At 39.9% G+C, this 18,909-nt stretch overlaps 1 protein-coding gene across 1 annotated transcript in view; it reads right to left on the bottom strand.

Moving 5' to 3' along the window:
• The window catches only part of LOC137095076 (syntaxin-binding protein 4-like), a 152,578-nt gene that overhangs the window by 19,862 nt on the left and 113,807 nt on the right, over positions 1-18,909 (bottom strand). Inside the window, exons 12-18 of the mRNA XM_067461284.1 lie at positions 16,618-16,715; positions 15,651-15,747; positions 15,381-15,508; positions 13,313-13,405; positions 10,867-10,932; positions 1,130-1,318; positions 126-242 (exon numbers count right to left, since the gene is read on the bottom strand). Of these exons, the coding sequence (XP_067317385.1) occupies positions 126-242; positions 1,130-1,318; positions 10,867-10,932; positions 13,313-13,405; positions 15,381-15,508; positions 15,651-15,747; positions 16,618-16,715 (788 nt within the window). The remainder of the gene's footprint in view (positions 1-125; positions 243-1,129; positions 1,319-10,866; positions 10,933-13,312; positions 13,406-15,380; positions 15,509-15,650; positions 15,748-16,617; positions 16,716-18,909) is intronic.

Raw genomic sequence — 18,909 nt, 5'->3', positions numbered from 1 at the left:
TTTGGCTTTTTGAGCAGAATCTTGGACTAAAATAGTCCTTGCTCTCTTCTGTCCTAACAGTAGCATGATATTCCAATGGAGAAGATCCCCAGATCTTGAGAGCTGCTATGGTTTCAGCATCTCACCTGGACAAACAGGAGCAGTTTCCTGTTAAGGATTTCCAGGCGTTTCCGGGAAACTTCAGACTTTCTCAACTGTCCATCAGTCAGGGTTAGCTGCCTTTTCATCTCTAGGACATCATTCTGATTTGGAAAGAGAAAACAAGAGAGTGAAAATGAAAATGGAGAGAAGTGCAAGGTGACATCTGTCTCCAGAGTGAAAGTGTTGCTATCTCAACGAGACCTCAAAAGTGAATAGCTGTTTTCACCATTTTTCTAGGTTGCATTTCCATACATTTAAGGGGGTGGGGTTAGTGAATAAAGGGACCATATTCCATCTGGTGTTGAAACCAAAACAGACTCAGCTCTAATTTGTACTTGGATGACAGACCATCATTTGTTCTTGGATGGCAGCAATAGCACAGGGGGTTAAACCTCTAGCTGCAGGAAATCTGCTGACCAGAAGGTTTGCAGTTCAAAACCACAAGTCAGGGTGAGCTCCTGACTGTCAGCCCTAGCTTCTGCCAACCTAATTTGAAAGTATGCAATGCAAGTATATCAATAGGTACTGCATCAGAATGCCAAGGCACCCCATGCAGACATGCAGGCAACATGACTGGATATGTCTACAGACAACAGGCTCCTCAGCATGGAAAAATAAAACAAGAGGCACTGTGGGAGTTGAAGTACAAAACACCTGAGGGGCCGAAGTTTGCCCATGCCTTGGTTAGAGAATATTTTAAAGCTCAAAATCCTGTCCACCAGTCTTGTATCTCAATCCAAACCCACTCTCCCAACTAAACAGAACAAACTGCAGCCTTTCAGATGTCACTGGATCACAACACCCCATCAACTCTAGATATGACCTCTAATTAGGAGGAATACTGGAATTGTAGTCCATCATTCGGAGGAAAGCCACATTAAATGGCATGGTCCAGGGGCATTGGTTTGGACATCTGTAGTTTAAAACATCTGAATCACTGAAGGTTTCTCCCACTATGCTTAACTGCATGGTCCCATTGCAGACTGACCTCTGCTTCTGAAGCTTGCTTGGTTTTCTTCCCCACCAGCTGAGTTTTCAGCTCTGCAATCTCTGCCTCCAACAAATGGATCACTTCCTCGTAATCTTGCTCTGCACTGTGGGCTTGCCGTTGGGACACTTCAACCACCTGAAGCTTGCCATGGAGACTTCGGTTTTCTGAGAGGAAGCCCAGTGCCTTCTGAGGTTGGGGAGAAAGCAAGAGGAAGAGAGGCAAGTCATTCCCACACAAAAAGAGATGAGACTCTTGAGAGCCAGTGTGGTGCAAATGGTTTAGGCAGGGTTGGCATTGCTGTCATTAATGGGAGATTTAGTTCAACCTCAAATATGAGCCAGTATGATGCTAGATTGGCAGACCTTTCACATTAGTTGGCCAATCATATCCATGGACGCAACCATCCACTGCTTAAAATAATTCTCTAAATGCAAACCTTGATTTTTTCCATTTTATACAAAATTTATTTATTTATTCATTTACAGTATTTATATTTCACCCTTCTCACCCTGCAGGGGACTCAAGGCAGATCACAATGCACATATACACAGCAAACATACAATGACATAGACACACAACATATATAGAAAGAGACACAGAGGCTATTTAACTTTCCAGCTTCATGAGGGTTTGCTTGAATTCTGGCTACTGGGGGAGCTGTCACCTCACCGTTATTATTTATTTATTTATTTATTTATTTATTTACTGTATTTATATACAGCCCTTCTCAGCCTTTCCACTTGTGACACCGATGGAGTACTTCCTCATTCTTTTGCATGCTGCTGGATATTTTTATGGCATCGTAAAATAGTTAAATTAGCCTCCCCGCTTGGGAGGCTAACTACATGAAAATGAAGTTCGTCTAAAACGAAATCCTAAAGATAAAAGAATAACTCTTATTATAAATACACTTCAAAAACAATTACAATTATTACAAAATGAAAACTTAGAAAACAAATGAAGTTTGCAAGGGTAAGCTACTTCCAGAACGCAAATAAAATTGGCAAGTGGCTCACAAATAAAATCAAAAAGCAAAAACAAAAACAATTGATAACTAAAATACAAGTTAGAGACAAAACTTATACGGAGGATAGCAGTATAGCCAATGAATTCACGAAATTTTATAGAGATCTATATAAGAAAACAGAAATAAATGAGGAGAAAATAACAAAGTATTTATGTGATCTAAATATCCAAAAACTAACAGATAAACAGAGAGAAATTTTAAATGGAAAGGTATCAATGAGCGAAATTGACATAGCCATCAAAAAATTAAAAAACAATAAGGCGCCAGGGCCAGATGGCTTCACAGCCATATTTTATAAAACCTTGCAAAATGAAATAAGTTTGCTATTTCAAGAGATTGTAAATAACATATTAGAAAGGGGAGAAATTCCCAAATAATGGGAAAAAGCAAATATAACCCTACTACACAAAGAAAGAACAGAACCAACTGAAATTAAAAATTACCATCCGATCTCACTCCTAAATAATGATTATAAAATCTTTACAATAATTATGGCTGAAAGACTAAAAGAATTTTTAAAAGATTGGATCTCTAAAGAACAATCAGGATTTCTACCGAACCGGCAAATTAAAGACAATACTAGAACATTAATAAATATAATCGAGTACTATGAGAAACACAATGAGAAAAAACTCGCGTTACTTTTTGTCGACGCTGAAAAGGCGTTCGACAAAGTTAATTGGAATTTTCTAAAATTGTTAGTGAAAGAGATAGATATGGGATATCATTTTAGAAATGTGATTGATGCAATCTATAAAAATCAAGAGGCTTCCATAATAATCAATGGGCAAGAAACAAGGGAAATGATAAAAATCACCCAGGGCACACGACAAGGGTGTCCTCTCTCCCCACTGCTTTTCATTTTACTGATGGAAACGTTAGTAAGAAACATAAACAATGACACAAACTTAAAAGGACTAAAAATTCTAAAACAGCAATACAAACTAAGAACATATGCTGACGATGTGGTACGTTTTATTGACGATACAATAAATAACATAAGAGATTGGCTAAAAAAGATTGAAGATTTCGGAACATTGGCAGGATTCAAACTAAACAAACAAAAATTAAAATTGTTGGTAAAAAATCTAGATGAAAAAACTAAAGACACATTACAAAAAATAACAGGTATTCAAATAGCAACCAAAATAAAATATTTAGGGATTAACATCACCAAAAGCAATGCAGCACTGATTAAAAATAACTATGAGACTGTTTGGAAGAAAATACAAAAGACATGGAAAAATGGAAAAATCAAATATATCTTTCCTCGGCAGGATAGCAATAATAAAAATGGTAATCCTCCCACAACTATTATTCCTATTTCAACTATCCCGGTGATCAGAAATAACTATCTGTTCAAAAGATGGAACTCGGACATAATAAAAATTTTATGGAAAAATAAAAAACCAAGAATTAGCATGAAATTATTAACAGATGACAAAAGAAGAGGCGGTCTGGGCCTGCCCGACTTGAGAATTTACTATGAGGCCTGTAATTTAGTAGCAATTAAAGAGTGGGCTACACTAAAGAATAACCAAATATTAACCTTAGAAGGTCACGATCTAAGAGCCGGATGACACAGTTATCTGTGGCACGACTGAAGGAAAATAGAAAAAAGCTTCAGCGACCATTATATAAGAGCAGCCCTAATAAAAACATGGGAGAAATATAAAACTAGATTCTTTAGGAATACCCCACTCTGGATATCACTGATAGAAGCAAAACACAAAAAAGAATTGGCAGAAGAAAATTGGCTAACATACCATCAAATACTTAAAAAAAATGAAGAGGGAAATATGGTACTAAAATCCTACGAAGAATTAAAAAAGTTAAATGGGAAAATCACATGGCTAAACTATTTTCAAATACAGGAGGGCTTTAGGAAGGATGAAAAATTAGGTTTCAAACAGGAAAAAGGGACAACTGCTTATATGGAACACAGAAGAAGAACAAGTTAAGGAATGTCAAATAAAATGGGCAAAAGATTTAGGCCACAATATCTTGATGAGTCAGTGGGAAGAAATTTGGACAACAAAAATTAAATATACTATTGCCAGTGATCTTAAAGAGAACTGGTACAAAATGTTCTTCCGCTGGTATTACTCGCCAGAGAAAATAGCAAAGTTTAACAAAAGCATTTCAGATAAATGCTGGAAATGCGAAAAAAAAAAGACAGGCACATTCTACCATCAATGGTGGGCATGTGAAAAAATAAAAAATATTGGAAAAAAATACATCAGATTATCCAAAAAATATTGAAGATAAACTTCCCACAAGCACCGGAAACATACTTGTTAGGTATCCAAAAGGAATCCAAAATGAATAGGAACCAAGAAAAGATTTTATTTCTGTTATGCACAGCGGCCAGAATAGTTTTAGCTAAGAGGTGGAAGCAAAAAGAAGTACCAACCGAGGAAGATTGGATCTTGAAAGCATTCGATATCATACAAATGGATAATTTATCTCAGAGAATAAACGGCGCAACTAAAAGAACTGACTGGACAGACTTTAAGAACTTTATAAAAACAAAAGAAATACCTATCATAATTGACCTGACCTATATCTAATATGAAAGGAGGAAAGGAAACCTGTCGGCACGCAGGAAAAGGAAGAAACAGAATGAAAAAGATTCCTGGAATACCCTGGGAAGTCACATCACGGACTATTTTGTGTTATGGTTTTTTGTTTTTTTCCCTTTTTCCTCTTTTTTTTCTCTTTTTCCTTGTCTCGTTTGTTTTTGAGCATCACCCCCCACCACTACTCTCACCCCACCCACCCCCATCCCCTCCCTCCCCCTCCCCTCTGTCTTTCCCTTTTACTTGCACTCTTGTCAAAAATAAAACTCAATAAAAAACTTCAAAAAAAAGCCTCCCCGCATAAGTGGTACCTACATTTCCTACTTGACAGATGCAACTGTCTTTTGGGCTGCAAAGGTCGACAGAAAACATTCAATGCCAGAGAGACACAACATATATAGACAGACACACAGAGGGTATTTAACTTTCAGCTTCATGAAAGTTATGCTTGAATTCCAATCACCGGGGGAGCTGTCACTTCACCATTATTTATTACTTATTATTAATTTATTTACTGTATTTGTATACCGCCCTTCTCAGCCTTTCCACTTGTGACACTGATGGAGTACTTTCTCATTCTTTTGAATGCTGCTGGATATTTTTATGGCGTCATAAATTAGTTAAATTAGCCTCCCCATATAATTAGCCTCCCCTCATATGTGGTACCTAAATTTCCTACTTGACAGATGCAACTGTCTTTTGGGCTGTAAAGGTTGACAGCAAGCTAGACAAATGGTTAGGAGCTTAATCCGACCTGGGCTGGCTTCGAACTCATGACCTTTCAGTCAGTGGTGATTTTAATGCAGCTGACTCCCAACCAGTTGCACCACAACTCAGTTGTTTGTGAGCTGATTTGTACTTTACTGTTGCTATTATTAGTATTATTTTACTATTGTATATAATTGGCTTGAACTCCATTAGGTTATACATTAGGGATTCTGGAACCAAAGCCGAGCAGATATCACGACCTGACTGTCTAGAGTTATAGCGTTATGATTCCACTTTAATTGTCATGGCTCCATCTTATGGAAATGTAGGAAATGTAAACAATCAGGCTGTCTGGCTGAGGATTCAATGTATCCATCACAAACTTGCAGCTAAAGTGGACTCATTGGCATATAATGGTGAAACTTCAAATCCATGCTTCAAATCCCTGCCATTAGGGGATCATGAATAAGTGACACTCTCTCAGCCTTGGAGGATGCCAGTGGCAAACCCCTTCTGAGCAAATCTTGCCACGGAAAGCCCAGGATAGCATTGCAGTAGGGGTAGGAAAGCACAGAATGGCAATACGAATGAAAGGTACTGGGTTGGCTGTTCTATAGTCCCCTGGATTCCCACAAATGACACTTCTGGGAAGGTGGAGAAGCATGGGCTTCTTGTTGGTTAAGATACACATGCCAGAACACCGCAGTAATGCCTTTGTGCACAACTCACAATGTCACACGTTGCGGTTGCTCAGGGACGTTTTGAACCGCAGACTGTAATTGCAGGAAAATAATATCAAACATATTTTTAACCCAAAGAGCACAAGGCTTCTCAAGCTTTTCAACAAGCAGAGAAAAAGACTTTGTTGAATTCAGCCTCTGGAAGCATGTTCCTTGAATAGCACCAACCCTGCTCTTAAGCATAATGAAGCTGAATTCCTCATAAATATTCCTCACAAAACTGCTCGTCTGACTGCTTCTTCCCAAGGAGGATATTGATCTGTTCAAAGATGTCTTATACCTAAAACGCCAACTTCACGAAAAGACCACACTCAAAGTAAGATGCAACCCACAGGGCCACCTCACTGAGGCTGTTGAAACAGGCAAGGGTGTCAAGCAAGGCTGCGTCCTGGCCCCTTTGCTGTTCAACTTTTATATAAACTCCATAGTGGACCAGCTTCAAAATATGGACTTCCACCCCCCAAAGATGTGTCTTGTGTTTTTACCCTGTTTCCCTTTCCTTTCTGCTCCCTCACCCATATTGTGCTTCAGTAGTTATATTTATATTTTTAAGGTACCAAACATACCAAGTTTGTATGAAAATGTGACTATTTCCTGTGCTGGTCAAAGACCGAAATAAATGATTTGATTTGACAAAGATGTCCTAAGGAGAAAGATGAACCAAGATCTGGAAGTGAAGCCCTTAGGACAGTCCCCTGGATTCCCACAAGTGGTTCTCAACCTGTGGGTCCCCTGATGTTTTGGCCTTCAACTCCTAACAGCTGGTAAACTGTTGAGAAGGTTGAGAACCACTGCCTTAGGGAATCTAGAGAAGGCAAGGCTGAGAAGTGACATGATAGCCATATTTAAGTTTCTGGAGGGATGACGTGGAGAGCTTGTTTTCTGCTGCTCTGAAGACTAGAACACAATTCAAATGAAAAGACAAAATATTCCACTTCAACTTTGGGTATAATTCTTTACTGTAAGAATAATTCCATAGTGGATTAGTCTGCCTTGGAAGATTTTCAAAGGGAAGCTGGCTGGCCATATCTCAAGAATGCTTTAGTTGTGTGTTCCTGCAAGGACTGGGCAGCATTTGAGGTCCCTTCTATAATTCTTTGGGTTCATCTACACTATGGAATGGATGCAGTTTGAGACCTTTTAACTACCACAGCTCAATCCTATGGAAATACAAGAGTTACAGTTTTGCCAGCTGTCTCTGGCAAACTAAAAATCCCAGGATTCCATCTTATTGGAAAGGCAAGTTTTGTAGATAGAAGAGGGCAGCAGAGCAAGTAGGCTGAAGAAGCCAGGATTTCTTTCCCAAAAGCTCTCTTTTAAACTATAAAATTATATTATGGTATTCAATACCATGGCCCCTTCCTATGCTACTGCCAGAAGGGACAGAGAGTTTAATCTATGCTGACAATCGTGCTATCACCGCTCAAACAGGGAGCTTTGAAATGATTGAACAGAACCTCTCTGAAGGTTCCATTGCATGCAATTAGAACAGTGGCTTAAAAATTGGGAAAAAAATAATAGAAAAGGAAGTCAACTTAACCAATTTGAACAAATAATACAAAAGGGAAGGGATGTAGAAGAGCATGGAAACCTGAGAGGAACAATTAATAAAATGTATAAGATACTAATTGAAATGAAGGAGGGAAAAACAAAAAATAACATCCTCAAGGAGGTCTGGGAAGAAGACTTAGGGATTAAAATAAGTGAAAAAGAGTGGCAACAATTATGGGGACAAAGACATTTAAAAAACTTATCAATAAGGGTTAAAGAAAATTATTACAAGTTAGTATGGAAGTGGTATTTGACACCAGTAAGAATAGCATACATGAATAAAGATAAATCAAAAAATTGTTGGAGAGGGTGTAATGAACCAGGAACATATATACATATGTGGTGGCAATGTAAATATGTAAATAATTTTTGGGAGAAAGTATTTAGAGAAATAGAAGATATAATGAATATGAAAATTGATAAAAGTCCTAGTATAGCCTTATTATCAATATATAATAATAAGCAATTGGAAAAGGAGGATAAAGAAGCGATAACAAATGTATTAACAATAGCAAGACTGCTTATAGCAAGGAATTGGAAAAAAGAAATGAATATACAAATAAGGAGTGGTATAAGGAAGCATGGAAATTAGCAAAAAATGATAAATTGACATGTATATTAAGGGTTAAAAAAGGTACTTGGAAACAAAGCGACTTTGATGCTGTATGGGGAAAATTTGTTGTGCATGGTTTAAAAAATAAGGAAGGGAAGTTACCGTCACAAGAAGAAAGGAGATTTTGGACAGATGATATGTAAAAACTGGGGCTTGAGACAGGGGGAGGGGAGCACAGTGGTGGGGGAATAAATGGGGGAAAATGTCTAAGCAAAATAAGAAAATAAAATGTTAAAGAATGGTTGAACAATAAAAAAAGAACCTCTCTGAAGCTCTAGGTGCTCTTACTGCCTATTACATGGAAAACCAATTGATTCCTGTGACGATGCGTAAGTTTTATTTCTTTGGTTATGTGTGGTTTGGATACTGGTTTAGGGATGGTAAGTATGGGAGATTATGTTTTGTTGGAGATGGTGGCTTGGCGTTAGCTGAGTTGCCATAGCAACAGGGGTGGAGCCAACTGCCTCTTCAGGAGGCAGCTGTTTTAAAAAAGTCAGTCGGTACGTCAGTGAGGTACTGAGATGACTGAGTCTCTGGATGGAGATTCAGGGAATGTATCTGTAGCTGGTGTGCTATAGGAAAGACTGAATCTCAGGGTGGGGATTCAGGGAATCAATTGGTGACCAAAGTGGTTGCAGAGAAGGACCCGGTAGTGAGAAAGCTACAGGGGGTTGTTGATTCTGAATTAAGAATCAAGGTTTGGCTAGGTTTAAGCCTGCTGTGCCTGCTGTGAAACGTTTTGAAGTCTGTGCCTGAGATTACTCATGAAACCTTTCCAATGTAACCATCAAGATTTGTGCCTCTTTTGAAGAAACAGTTAAACATGTTATACTCCTGTTAAAATAAACTTGTTACTGTTTTCCTCAAGCCTTGCCTGATATGTTTCTTCTAAGTTGAACAGCCTGCAATAGTGAAGTCAGCCAGAGACAGTAAACGCTATGCTATCCACTGAATAAAACCTTCTGTAATTAACAGTCCCTTTATAAAATAGCTCCTAGGTTGATATTGATCGTTGCCCGGCTTCCCTCATAGATTAGGTGGCAGTGGGTGTTTTACAACACGCAACTTCACAATTGGTGGCAGCAGTTTAACAACTCCTTTACATTTGGTGGCTTTCGGTGGCATTAAAACGGTCTTCTTCACAATTCCTAATCAATCTAAAAAGCAGACATGTGCTTTTCATCTTAGGAACACATGAGCATCTTGAGTTTTGAGAATTACCTGGGAAAGAATCCCACTGGAGCATTGCAACACACCCAAATATCTGGGAATTACTCTGCACCATGCCCTGACTTATAAGAAGCACTGTTTGAATATCAAGCAAAAAAAGTGGATGCTAGAAATAATATCATATGAAAGTTGACTGGCACAACCTGGGGATCACAACCAGATACAGTGAAGACATCTGTCCTTGTGCTTTGCTATGCTGCTGAGTACATATGCCCAGTATGGAATGCATCTCACCACATTAAAACAGTGGATGTGCTCTAAATGAGGCATGCCACATTATCACAGGATGTCTACATCCTACACTACTGAAGAAATTATAGTTTAGTTGGTATTGCACCACTTGATATTTATTGGGAAGTAGCACCAATAATGAAAGGACCAAGGCAGTGACATATCTGTCCAATCCCCTGTTTGGGTATCAGCCAGCAAGCCAACACCTTAAATCAAGAAACAGCTTTCTAAGATCTACAGAGATACTCGCAGGAACACCTCAGCAAGCAAGAGTCCAAAAGTGGCAGGTGAAAACCCGGAAACTCAATCAGTGGCTGATACCAGATGAGAGACTCCCCCGGGCACACAGAAGACTGGGTGACTTGGAAGGTGCTGAACAGGTTGCGCTTTGGCACCACGAGATGCAGAGCTAACCTTAAGAAACAGGGCTACAAAGTGGAGTCCACGACATGTGAGAGCAGAGAAAAGCAAACTACAGACCACCTACTGCAATGCAGTCTGAGCCCTGCCACATGCACAATGCAGGACTTTCTCACAGCAACACCAGAGGCACTCCATGTGGCCAGTTTTTGGTCAACAGAAATTTAGTATAATGTTTGTGTTTTCTTAAATACAGTATAACTGTACCCTCAATTCATTTCTGACACTATAAATAAATAAATAAATAAATAAATCCTATGGATATCTAGGATTTGCAGTCTGGTGAGTATGTTTACCAGAGACCTCCAGCACCTTTCCAAACTACAAATCCCAGGACAAGATAGCACATATTGTTGTAGTCAAAGGAACACCCAACTGTTCTAATTGGGTCCTTCAAAAGAGATTTTAATTTTTGCTCAAATGAGAAGAAGTCCAGGACTTGTAAAACTCATTCCTTTTGAGGTGGATGGGACAGCCCTCCAAAAGGGTAAATCAATCCTAATTTTGAGTTTATATGCAGATAATCTCACTGTCATCTCTACTGCAATATGTATCAGGCTGCAATTCGATCAATTAATTACTTGCACAATGGGACCAATCAAAGTGTAATCTAAACGCTTAACCTTTTGACTGACCTGGTTCAATTTCTGGAGCTCCTCTTCCATGGACTTCTTGTTGCTCTCTACCTCCTTCAAGAGGGACTGGAAAAGAAAGGTTAATTTCATGTCATCTATTCAAACAATGCTTTCCAAAAATGCCCTAAACTTAGTGTTGTGTGATATATCTCTACACTAAAGATATAAATTCCAACTAATTCATCTTCGCAGGTGAGAACAAATAATTAAAGTAGTACTCTCCAACCTTTGGGACAAAAATGAATATTAATCCACAGCTTTCTTACTATATTCAGAACTCCCAAAATGTTGTACAGGAATTATTCTTCAGAGAAAACATGTGTTTTTTTGGCATAAAAACCAATTTCCTGCCCAGAAAACAGGTTCCTTGCAAAAAACAAAAAACAAAAAACAAAAAAACAAAAAACAAAAAAACAAAAAAACAAAAAAACAAAAAACAAAAAACAAAAAACAAAAAACAAAAAACAAAAAACAAAAAACAAAAAACAAAACAAAACAAAACAAAAACCCAGAGTTTTCTGCCCAGGAAGTAAGTTTTCTGCATAAAAAACTGTTTTTATGCAAAAATGTGCACAAAAGAATTCCTGAACAATCATTTGGACAATTTCAACAGAAAGGAAGAGACCATGAAAATGAACAAAATCTGGCTACCAGTATTAAAAAAACTCTAAAATTACAACAGCAAAACAACAGAGAGGAAACAACCAGGCACAGATTAACATCTCCCAGCAAGAGATTTTCCCAGGCTCAGGCAGGCCTTCAAATGCTAATGAAGGTGATCAGCTGAAACATTCACACCTAACTGCAGCAGGGAAGAGCTCCTTGCCCCACCCCAGCCATTCCACAGATATATAAACCCATTGTCCTAATTCCAACAGACTTCACTACCTCTGAGGATGCTTGCCATAGATGCAGGCGAAACGTCAGGAGAAATGCCTCTAGAACATGGCTCTATAGCCCGAAAAAGCCCACAAGAATCTAGTGATTCCAGCCATGAAAGCCTTCGACAATACATTCCTGAACACCTTGGAGTATCGAATATGAAAGGAAAATTGAGCAAAATACTCACTGGTATATTGTTTTTCCTGACATGGTTTCCAAATGTCAGGAAATTATTTTTGACCTGATGTGAATAATTACAAATATTCTTTTCACAGTTACTTTGCACTTTATATATATCTGTAACTAGTAGGTCAGAAGCAGCAGTGATGCAATGGGTTAAAGCCTTGTGTTGGCTGAACTGATAACCTGAAGGTCAGTGGTTCAAATCCACAAGACGGGGTGAGCTCCCATATATCAGCTCCCGCTTCCCATGCCTCCCACAGGATGGTAATAGATTAGGGTGTCCCCTGTGCAACATCTCTTCAGATGGCCAATTCTCTCACACCAGAAGCAAGTTGCAGCTTCTCAAGTCGCTTCTGACACAATTAAAAAAAAACGAGTAGGTCAGTTTACTATTATAAGTTTCCATCGAGGAACCATAGCTTTTACAGTAACTTTTACATTTTATAGTTCAATTGTATATGACCAGCATAATCAAACTGCACCCATGGTCCAATTTCAAGTTGTGAATTTTAAACTGAGTTTTATTGGTGTTGGTATTTTTTGACAGGTATTTTGGTATATTTGTTGTAATAGTGTTGTGTTTTTTCTATTTGTCTGTTTGAACTATATTATAATCCACCTCCACCCACAAGTTAGACAAGTGTTGTTAACCCGTCCACAGTGACACTAGACGTTAAACCATTGAACTGTTGAATTTGCTGACCTAAAACTTGGCAGTTCAAAGCCATGGGTTGAGGTGAGCACCTGCTGTTAGCCCTAGCTCCTGCCAAACTAGCAGTTCAAAACCATGCAAATGTGAGTAGATCAATAGGCACTGCTTTGGCGGGAAGGTAATAAAGGCACCCATGCAGGCCATGCCGGCAACACGACAAGGAAGTGTCTACTGACAACAGACTCCTCAGCTTGGAAATGGAAAAAGAGCACCTCCCCAGAGCCTTTACCTTTGTTATGTGTATTTATGTGTCATTGTTATTTCACAGTATTAAAGGTACTGTATGTTTATATGTGTGTGTTTTTAAGTCCCCTTGGGGAAATAGAGCAAAATATAAATAAAATGTGTTGTTGCTGTTGCTGTTGTTGTTGCAACAACCAAGATGGCATTTGCAATCCCTAAATTCCAGAGAGCACTTGTTTTCTAGCAAAAGGAGCAAGAGTTCTCTCTCTCAGAAAGCTCCATGATGATTCACCTTGAAATAGATTGTGAGCATCTCTCAATATGAAAGAATGATGCATTTCTTCATTGCTATTAATATTTTTTTTATTTCTGAGTTCAAAGTATGCTGAATGGAAGGAGATCTCGGATAGTATCTGATCTAACTCCAACATCAATGGATTTGCTTTGTATTCCTTGAAGACAACCTCTCAATATGCATATACTCACTTTTAACCTCTGGACTTCTTGCTGCAGATCTGCTGTGTCTAGCTGCAGTTGTTCCATCTCTTCACTGATGGTACAACTGATAGAGTCACATGTCTGTAATAATAATAGAACTAATAATAGTAATCATGCCATCATCTCTCTATATATAGAAATCAAAGTATTTATGTATGTTGGTTGGTTGGTTGGTACAACAAATGCTCCTCTGTGGCTTGACCAAACTTGGCTCACAGATCCTTCAAAAATTGCCAGGTTTGAACTAAAGTAACCACCATTTTAGGGCTAAGAGCATAAGGGGGAAATAAAAGGGGATTGGCTGTGGTTACTTGAAAGATTGGCTGTTGCTAGGTGAAGTGACCTCTTGTATGTAACTGGCAAAGAAAGGGAGCCAAATGGGTTGGTTGCTGCTGGGTGACATGTGTGTGTGAGAAGAGGTGGCCCTAGATAATTTTCAAAGGTAAGCAACAGTATTTTGCCCCCCCCCCCCCACCAACCATTGATATATATTTTCTGTTCATCATGGGAGTTCTGTGTGCCATATTTGGTTCAATTCCATCATTAGTGGAGTTCAGAATGCGCTTTGATTGTAGGCGAACTATACATCCCAGTAACTACAACTCGCATATGTCAAGGTCTATTTTCCTCCAAGAGCGCCCCAAGAGTGCCCCTGGGCAAAATCAACTATACTGCAAATGCTTACTTTGCATAATGGGTTGAGCCACCCCTGTGTGCGAGGAAGCAAGGAAGAAAAGAAGGAAGAAAAGAAGGGGAATCAAGAAAGGGTGAAAAAAGAGGGAGAAAAAAAGGAAGGATAAGAAAGGGTGAAAGATAAACAAAAGGAAAGAGTAGGAAATAAACAAAAGGAAGGGAAGAAAAAAGAAGAAATGGGGATGGAGGAAGGGAAGGAAGGAAGAAAGGGAAGGGATGAGAAAGGAAGGAAGATAAAGGGGGAAAAGGGGAGGTGTTTGAGGAAAAATAAAGGAAGCAGGAAAGAAAGAGATGGGAAGGAAGGGGAGAGAGAAAAGGTATATGAGGGAAATGGAGGGAGGAAAGAAAGAGCCACTAAAAATGCATGCCTTGACAATGGTATGCATATTATCTGCACATATACAGATAATAGTAATAATAATAGTAACAACAACAACAACAACAACAAGCATTTCACCATAAGATCAATCAAAGAGACACATGTCTGGTTGTAAAATATTTTTTTCTAGGGCCCTTTGACTCTACACTGTTAAAGCACTATGATTCCACTTTGACTGCCATAGCAACATTCCACAGAATTCTGGAACTGGTAATTTAGGAAAGAGTAATTAGACATTCCCAGCTAGAGAGGTCCAGTTCCTCTGTCTACAATTTTGTAGATCCACAGTTGAACTGATGCAGTTCAATTTCACTTTAACTGCCAAGGCTCAATGCTGTGGAGTCCTGGGAGCTGTAGTTTGGATGTTTTGGGTGCAAAAAGGGATGCTTTGGGTGCAATAATGGCCATGGTGGCACAATGGGTCAAACCCTTGTGCTGCTGAACTGCTAACCTGAAAGGTCAGCAGTTCAAATCCACAGGATGGGGTGAGCTCCCTCTGTCAGCCCAGCTCCTGTCAACTTAGCAGTTCAAAAACATGCAAATATGAGTAGATAAATAGGTACCGCTTTAAGGGGAAAGGCATAAGATGCTCCAAGCAGTCATCCTGGTCACACGACCAAGAGCTGACAACACAAGCTTCTTGGCTTGGAAATGGAGAACATCACCTTCCCCAGAGTCAGAGATGAGCACTGCCTTCAAAGCTGGAAATGAAAGGAGAAGCCTTTGCCTTTGTTTGTGTTTGTGTGCCTCATTATATTGTAACAAGGCATTTATTATTTACACTGTAATTTGCTCTGAGTCCCCACGGAAAGAAGAGCAGAATATAAATAAATTATTATTATTATTATTATTATTATTATTATTATTATTATTTGTACAAAAACAATTTTTAAAAAGGGTGGGGTTAAACTCTTGCAGCAGTTGGCATCATGGCACACCTTTCCTTACAATCAGGTGGTTTGAGATACATAGCCGGTAGCTGACCTGGGAATGGAAAGTTGACGTATCCAGCAAAGTAGCCACTTCGTGTTGAGTGAACAGCACAGAATTGGAATTGACGTCAGCCTCTTCCAGCTCCTCCGGCAAGACATCCCTGATGGCTTGTAGGAAATCTGAGAAACCAAAAGGAAGGAGGAAGAGGCACCCAGAGTTAAGATCGAGAAATTGCTTTGGGATTCAGATACTGATTACAGCTGGTCAAAGGCTGCTCTTGGACAAGGATGATAGGAGTTGCAGGAGACATTTTTCACTCACCGCCATAAGCCACTGTTCCTTGCAAGTCTGTCATCAGGCTCTGCCTGAGCTGCCTCTTCTTCTCCTCACTCACATCAAGACTCAGATACTGCAGCATCTGCACATGCAAAGCCATGCAGAAGACACCAAAAAGTGAGTGTTAAAGAGTGGAGTGAGAGATAAGAGCTTTGAAAATAATCTTTCTAATTTTTTGTGCCTTTAGCATCTTCAAGAAAGGTAAGATACAGGTTATGAAGCAGCAAGAGCAGAGGAAACAGGAGTTCCTGTTGACTTGGCACCATGGAGTGTTTAACGCTGTACACTTCATGAAAATGCTGTGAATTCATGGGCAACTTAAAAGTACACACACACATATATAGGGTAAGCATAGCTAGATGGATTTATCTATAACAATGATCAAATCCACAATTTCCGCACCAAGTCAGAATCCAGTCTTCTAAATTTGCATCGATATCTTGGGTCAGAAATGAACCAAAATGAATTCCTCTTTTCCGTTGTGTCTATTCAACTCAAAAGAATGTGCACTACATCCTGTTTGGAAGTGTATGTTTTTTGAGGGCAGGAGAAAAAAATTGTGAATATAAGATGTATTCCAAGAACTGGACTGTAAGCTTTCTGTTCTCATAATTTTGCAAATTGTGGACACTTGGACTCCTCCTAGAAGCCAAAGCAATAAGGGGTACTTTGATAGTGTTTTTCCAGCATGGCAAGGGAAAAGACTAGATGGCCCAAAACTAGATGGCCCATGTGGTCTTATCCAACTCTATGATTCTATGAGACTGAGACTGAGAAAAAGGAGAAATAGAAGCAGAAGGAGGATTAGGAGAACAGAAAGAGAGGAGAAGAAAGAGCAGCAGGAGGAGGAGGAGCAGCAGCAGCAGCAGCAGGAGGAGCAAGAGCTGGAGCAGGAGGAGGAAGAATAAAGTTTTGATACTGAAAATCTATCTGTTTTGCTGGCCAGACTCACCAGTTCAAGTTTGCCATCTTTGAGACGAATGTGAGGATCCAGAGTGACTTTGGGCTTGGTGGCTGGCACGGCTCGCTGGCTAGATGGAGAAACAGTAGCTGGAAGGCAATAAATCAGAGTTCAAGAACAAAGAGAGGTCTTTGAAGGCAACTTGGTGTGAACTCCCGCCTTGGACATTCTTGGAAGGAAACCACCTTGATGGCCACTCCTCATTCCCAGGACCATCTCTACAGCATTATAGACTGCTGGGCAAAACTGTGCACTAGCCACTGTGTACACAAGCATTCACAGGAATAGGAATGGAAATCAGCAATAAAATAAAGTTATATTTACTGGTAACCACATAATAAGTCTGCAGTTTCTTTTTCTTTACTTCTCTTTCTTATACTTCCTTCAACCCGTCACCACACAAAAACAACTCTTCCAACGCAAACATCGGAGGCTCGGCTTCTGCAGTAGTTTTCAACCTGTGGGTCCCCAGATGTTTTGGCCTTCAACTCTCAGAAATCCTAACAGCTGGTAAACTGACCAGCATTTCTGGGAGTTGTAGACCAAAACATCCAGGGACCCACAGGTTGAGAACCTCTGCAATAAGGGAAATTCACACTGTCAGCAATGGTCGTCCCTAGCCGTTAATTGCGTCCCATGAATCCATTATAACATTCTGCTTCCATAACATTGCAATCAATAAAACGAGCAGTGCCATTTTATTTTTCTCACAAATGCAGACATGCCAATTCTCTCATATTTGTTCCCTTTCTACTGAACTAGTGGCGGGTGATTGGAAAATTAGTACTAAATTCTAGTTTGTGCCTAGATTAGCATTGGCCCCCTTCCCAACCTGTGAGCCCATGCATTAAGATAGCAATGCTTCCTATTGAGACAGCCACACACTCAAATTTGCCTCTTGGGTCGGAGGAGATTTTCCCAAAATGTCGGAAGAAGCCACAGGGATCCTGCCATCGCAAGAGTAATCTGGCTAAATCCCGAGACCTCTTGGCCCCCGCCAGGGGCCAAAGCTTTGTGTCTGCCCTGATAGGACTGAACGGCTGGGTTTGTGGGATTTGTCACCCATCAGAGTTTGGCTGGGAGGGTTCAAGGACGGAGCGCCTCCCCCTCTGGCTCCCAGTTAATCAGGATTTAGCTTTGCCTGGGGCAGGGGTGTTGCTCATCAGTTCTTCCAGGTGAACCAAAAGGCCAGGCGGCACCCACAACTTGCTTCCCAAACACAGATGGCTCATCTGGTTCTAGCAATACCAGGCTGGATGGAATCAGTCTTCTTTTAGGGCACGGATTGCTCAAAATAACTCTCAATCTCATTTTTGACCCCTTTCCAGCTAGACTTTGGCCTTGGAGGGCTAAGGGACACGCATGCCCTGGCTTCAAGAAAATATCAATTTGGCATCGAGCATCAGATGGAGAAGGAGTTTGCTTCTCTTTTACATTACACACCTTCCCAAAAGGGCAGTCTTTATCACTCGACTTTGTAAACAGTTCCATTTCAATCGAATAGCACGGTTAATTAGTTATGTAAAGGTTGAGTATCCCAGATCTGAAATGTTTGGGATCGGCCCTGGCTCAACTTACCTGTACAAATGTATCTCCCTCTACAAACCCTCAAGGACTTTAATATCATCTGGAGATACCCTGCTCTTGGTGCCGCCACCATCACAATCACATTTGGTTTGAACAAGAGACAGGACCTTCTTGGTAGTGGCCCCTCAGCTGTGGAACACTCTCCCTAATGAGATTAGATCTGCCCCCTCCCTCATGACCTTCCGGAAAAAACTCAAAACCTGGTTTTGGGATGAAGTGTTCATGGAATAGATGTTTTTAATGGACTGTTTTAGTTGACGGCAATAGATTGAAGATGGTTTTGACGGACTGTTTGAGCTGACAGCTATGGATTGACTTGGAGGATGACTTGTAATGGCAAATTGTTTTAATATATTTATAACTGTTTTTAATATAGGTTAAATGTATTTTATGCTGTGTATTGTTTGTCACCGAATGGTGCCTGCTGGTAGCCATCCTGAGTCCCTCTTCGGAGGTGAGAAGAACGGGATAGAAATGCTATAAATAAATGTATTTTTTTAAATTTCAGAATATCTATATTTGCATAAGGTAGTGGTTTTCCCTTGGCATTAAGGCTAGTCATGATTGACTCTGGGGTGTGGTGCTCATCTTCATTTCTAAGCCGAAGAGCCGGCATTGTCCATAGACACCTCCAAGGTCATGTGGCTGGTATGACTGAATGGAGCGCCGTTACCTTCCTGCTGAAGAGGTACCTGT

This window comes from Anolis sagrei, chromosome Y, assembly GCF_037176765.1.
Source record: "Anolis sagrei isolate rAnoSag1 chromosome Y, rAnoSag1.mat, whole genome shotgun sequence".
NCBI classification, from domain to species: domain Eukaryota; kingdom Metazoa; phylum Chordata; class Lepidosauria; order Squamata; family Dactyloidae; genus Anolis; species Anolis sagrei.
This window is presented reverse-complemented; position numbering and strand designations above follow the sequence as displayed.